The sequence below is a fragment of the Cibotium barometz genome, chromosome 17 (genome assembly GCF_041138505.1).
Source record: "Cibotium barometz isolate CiBa-2024 chromosome 17, ASM4113850v1, whole genome shotgun sequence".
NCBI lineage: Eukaryota > Viridiplantae > Streptophyta > Polypodiopsida > Cyatheales > Cibotiaceae > Cibotium > Cibotium barometz.
Window position 1 is genome coordinate 1,404,915 of NC_141062.1, and position 5,539 is coordinate 1,410,453.

At 39.2% G+C, this 5,539-nt stretch overlaps 1 protein-coding gene across 1 annotated transcript; it reads left to right on the forward strand.

Annotated features, from left to right (window-relative positions):
- The first annotated feature begins 270 nt into the window (after positions 1 to 270).
- LOC147629574 (uncharacterized) lies at positions 271 to 977 on the forward strand. Its single transcript, XM_086811916.1, has 2 exons — positions 271 to 476; positions 561 to 977. Exons 1-2 carry the CDS (start codon positions 390 to 392, stop codon positions 975 to 977), a joined length of 504 nt encoding a protein of 167 aa, XP_086668042.1. The 5' UTR covers positions 271 to 389.
- The last annotated feature ends 4,562 nt before the right edge of the window (positions 978 to 5,539 follow it).

Here is a 5,539-nt window from a genome sequence, read left to right on the forward strand (position 1 = left end):
CCTCAATGGCATTGGTGGCTCTATAAGATAATGTCCCCGAGGAGGTTCTGGACCTAGTTCTAGAGGGTGATGAAGTACTCGAGGAGGTCCTAGACCTTGTTATCATGTCTTTGCATCCAATCATTATTGATGGGAAAGAGTTTTTGTTTTTGGATGACATTGCCAAGACACTCGGGTTTCGTGAGGATGAGGCACTTTCTATTATTGCCGTGAATGCTGGGGGTCAAGACAAAGGAAAAGTGAAAATTTCTTTTGAAGATGACAACCTCACAAAAGCGCTTGCATATGATATTGGTAGCAGTACCTTGGAAGTTGTAGTGGCCAAAGCGCTTGTTGAAATAAAGCAAGAAGTGCAATTCTATGAGAGCGTAGCTGCCTTTGAACCACACATGCCCTTGGTTGCTGGCGATGCTCAAGACCAAGGAAGCATAAACCTGACGAATGAGCAACTAGTTGCAAGTGACGATGCAACTGAGGTATGTCCTTACTTCTTAGTTGTAAAGAAAATTATTTTTTGTATCATTTCACGCTTCCTAACTTCTATACTGACATGTTGACAGACTGCTTTTGAAGTGGACAAGTTTGCTATGCGCGTAGGAGGAACGCGGCCAAAGTCAGAGGGTCGAGATGCATCCCTTTGGCACTACATACCTGCCCTCAGGGCCGACATAGTGCGGGTTTTTCATTTAGAATATGCAGAGATCGCCTATGCCGAGCTCCTAAAATGTAAAGCACTTAGTGCAGTCTTGTCGGAGAACCCCTTAGCCTCGAACATAAATAAATGTATTTTGGTAGCTAGGGAAGCTGCCTTGTATTGCTTCACGGGCAACCATCCCGGCTCAGTTTTAGGCCATTGTGCCCTTTCTCAGGCTCAAGGAATCAATGAGCCGAGTGATGTATTCCAAAGCTTAGGCCAGAAACCAGCCTCTAGAACTCTCTCTCCTGAGCTCTTCCAAGAGCTTATTAAAAAGATGTAATGCAAACTTCTCTTCCAAGTTTAATAAAATTTTTTTGTTGTGCATTGTAAGTTGTGATTTTTCCTGGCGTACTTGTGATATACCATTTCAAGCCTCGCAATTTTAAGATTTTATTCATGTGTTCATAGAAAAAATTGTTTAGGATTTATTTTAATTGAGATCGTGATTAAAAAAAGTAATGGAGATTGGGTTAGAGCGGTATGAAAAAATATTGTATTTATAGATGTAAACACACTCACATATATGTATATATATATGTACATATATGTATATATATACATATATATGTGTGTGTGTGTGTGTACCTATATATATATAAGATTCTGGGGCTATTGAATGATATATATATACATATATATACATATATATATATAAAAGATGTATAGGATATATATATATATAAGACATAAGATATTATAAGATTTTAAGGCTATTATCAGATATATATACATATATATAATATTTTATATAAATATATAAGATTTTAGGGCTGTTAGGGCACCTAAAGGGTCTTATGAGCCTCACCAGACCAAAGATATCAAAAAAAAATAAAAAAAATACCATGTGCGCTACGGCGCGTAAATCGACATTTTGACCTGGTCAAAGTGCCGATTAACGCGCCGTAGCGCACATGGCAATTTTTTTTATTTTTTTTATTTTTTTTGGCCTTGAGGCTCATAAGGCACTCTATAAGGGTCTCTAGGTGCATTTATAGGATCTACCTTTTTTGTATATATAAATAAACATGTATATATATGTGTATATGTATATATATTTGCATATGTATATATATGTGTGTATATATATTTGTGTGTGTATATATATATATGTGTGTGTGTGTGTGCACCTATATATATATATATATAAGATTCTGGCACTATTGAAAGATATATATATATAATATATATATATATATATATAAGATATATAGGATATATATACATAAGACATAAGATATTATAAGATTTTAAGGCTATTATAAGATATATATATAAATATAAATAATATCTTATATAAATATGTAAGATTTGGGCCTGTTAGGGCACCTAAATGGTCTTATGAGCCTCACCAGACCAAAGATATCAAAAAAAAAATAAAAAAAATACCATGTGCGCTACGGCGCGTAAATCTCCATTTTGACTTGGTCAAACTAGAGATTAACGCGCCGTAGCGCACATGGCTTTTTTTTTTTTTTTTTTTTTGCCTTGAGGCTCATAAGGCACTCTATAAGTTTCTCTAGTTGACTTTATAGGATCTACATTTTTTGCATATATAAATATTCATATATATGTGTGTGTGTGTGTGTACATATATATATATATATGTGCATATGTATATATATTTGTATATGTATATATATGTGTGTGTATATATGTTTGTGTGTGTATATATATATATGTGTGTGTGTGTGTGTGTGTGTGTTTGTGTGTGTTTTTTCCTGTGTGTATAGTGCTTTTATAATTTTTAAATGAAATGTTCATTGGCACTGAGCATACAAAAAAAATGGACTCAACAAAGAATGTAACACAACTCAAAGTTTTCATTAATGTGTGAAAAAGCTACAAAGGAATTTGGGAACATTACAAAATTTTGTAGGGAGAATTACAAAATGGGTTAGCCTATTGAGGTAGAAGGCTACGCTCTAAACGTAGACGTAGGACTAGGGACATATCTACAGGCTTCAAAGTAACTCTCTTGGCATGTACCATAGCCAGCACTGAGTCTTCAAAAACAGAAACTACAATATCTTCAGCAGCTTCTTGAAGAGCTTCAAGAGCTGTGCTCTGTATGCGGTCAACCCTGTCAGAATATTTTTCCATTGTTTCTCTCACTAGTCGAGAGAATGGTGCCTTGGGGATGAGAAGATCTGTGCTTTTCTGATATTTCCTAATCTCTCGTAGCGCGACTGTCCCTGGCCTCCATTTTCTCTTCTTCTTTGTAACTGGTGGAGGCAGTGGTGGTCTTTGATTCTCCCACGGTGGTCGTTCAGACCTGAACTTCTTTTTCTTTTGTGCACGCTCTTCCTCTTCTTGTTGGTCCCGAAACTTGCCCTCCATTCTTTTACCACACTTCTTGACTGGCCGCCTGGATGTTGTGGCTGCCTGTGGGGCTGTGCTTGGCTTGCCCTCCTTGCGTCCTCTTTGGGCTGCTGTCTCTTTTGCATTTCTGTCTCCCAAGCTGCCCTCACAAGAGCAAACTCTTTGTCAATGGTATCTTTCGTGATGCCGTAGGACAAGAGCTTGACCTCCCTGTTCTGTAAGATAACCTCTAGCTGTTCTAGGGTGTCGGCCTCAATAACAATCTCCGGTGGCTGCCCTTGACCTTCCTCGGCTTCTTTTCGACTCCGCTCTTCTTCTGCTTCTCTACTAGGCCCTGCTTCTTCAGCTTCCTTTCTGCGTTGTGCTTCTTCGGCCTCCTTCCTGTGCTCTTCTTCTCTCATCTCCTTTGCCTCTTGCTCTGTTACGATAGGTAGACTTGTCCTTTTTGCTGTAGCAGGTAGTGGGCCGAGTTGATCGAAAAACCGCAAGTCTTGCTCCTGTTTTTCTGGCATGGCCTAGGTATGTACGAGTGCAAGAGATAGTGGGAGGGCAAGAGAGAGTAGAGCACAAAGAAGAAATTGAAATGTGGTGGCTATAAATGAAAAATGACTTAAATATGTCTATAAATATAATTTTTTAAAACTTTTAGAAAATTTAAAAACACAAAAAGATTATAATCAGAGAGTTTAAGCCCATGAGGAACCACACCGACGCTTGCTTGCTACCCACTGCCGTAGTCTCTCCCTAGCATTTGATCTGTTGTATCCTTCAGTTCTTCTTGCATTAACAGTTTTCATTATTTGACGCCTAAGAGACAAATTATCGCGACTTTTCTGCCTTTTTTTGCCAACCAGAACACGATAGAACCAGTTGAACATTTCATGGAGTGCATTACTCTTGACTTTGCCACCACCATGGCGAGTGCCCTTAAAATACATGGCCTTTGCTTGGTAATGTGATTTCTCCATGCCTTGATTGCTCCAAAGTGCTAAAGAGCCATATCTATCGAGAAAGTATGGCCCATGTGCATACAATATATGCTGCATAGAAAATTACAAAAAGTCAACAAACAGTATGAAGAACATACTACAAGGACAATATAAATACAACATTACCATGTAGTGAGTAATGTGTGTTTCTCCCCATGCCTCGACCATTTCTTCTGTGAATCTACAAGTGGCTTGTTTAAGTGCCTCAATACCATGGTCATCCAGGTGAGGTCGCTCTAGAAGATCGACCATTTTATTACACACCTCCCATACATGTGCACGTTTTAGGCCAAGCCTGGCATCATTTCCTCGATATGTTGTGACATCACATATCTTCTTCCAAATTTCAAAGTCAGTGTGGCTATGAGAACCCAAGTGGTTTGATAGCAAGTGTCTTGCCTTTGATCCACCCATGCAAATTTTATTAGGGTTGTCTTGTGTAGGGTTTGATTTTCTGTCCTTTGTCAAGACCACTGCTCCAGCATGTAATCCCATAGAGGAAAGTACACCCTCTAGTGCACGTATTGACTCTTCTCGTCGATCTTCGGGCTCCATGTTCCAGACATAGTTTATGTGGAGCATCAATAGCTTATCCAAAATCCTCAGTCTTGCATGTAATGTGCACACATGCACTTGACATAGTGGAATTTCCAAGATTGGGTTCCAAGCATTGTCCTCCTGGTCACGACTAGGTGGCTTGCTCTGGTCACAACTTAATATGCCATTATGCCATACCTTTGATCCTTTCCTTTGTTCAGCATCAAAAACGATTGCTTTTTTTGCACCCACCTGTTTTTGACTTTTGCCTTTGCTAGGTTGTTTCCCTTTTACTCTTGAGTCTACTGCTGTCTTGGAATGACAACAGTAAACACATGAGAATATAGTATTCGCACCTGTTTTACAACCCAACATACACTTTAAGGTTTTTAGATCGCCACCCAAGTGCCATTCAACATTAAAGCAGCCTATTCCGGGAACATCAAGCTTCTGACCATTGACCTGACAAGAGACGACATGTTGAATGCCAGACCGTTTAAAATACCACCTCAAGGTATCATGGTTCTCTTTTGGGAGGACCCATGCTGCTTGCCACCAGATGTTCTTCTCTGATTGAATGCCGTAGTAGTCTTGCTTATGCCCTTGACCCCTATTGTTGCTGTCTTCAGTTGCATCCAACTCTTGGGTCTCTAAAGGCCTTCCTCTAAGTGCTCGGCTCATCAAGGTTAAACTAACACGCTCCAGTCTTTGACCTTTAACCACTTGACATTCATCTAGCTTCAAGACAAACACGGCATTTCCACCTGTCTCTTCAAGTGTGAGGCCATAGTACTGAATCATTGCTTTTTGTAGCACTTCCATGTCAATGTAGACATTGTTATATGCATTGTATTCAAAGGGTTTGATTGTTGGCATTGGCATAATATCCTCCACCCACTTGTACCCACCCTCGAACATGGATGCAATATCACCATTAGCACACTTCTTTGCCATATGTAAGCTATAAAGTGTTGGAAGCAAGGATTGCATAACTCCC

Coding starts and splice junctions, on each gene's coding strand:
- LOC147629574 (XM_086811916.1), top strand. CDS start 390: ATGCCCTTGGTTGCTGGCGATGCTCAAGACCAAGGAAGCATAAACCTG. Junction 477..560: donor CAAGTGACGATGCAACTGAG/GTATGTCCTTAC, acceptor ACATGTTGACAG/ACTGCTTTTGAAGTGGACAA.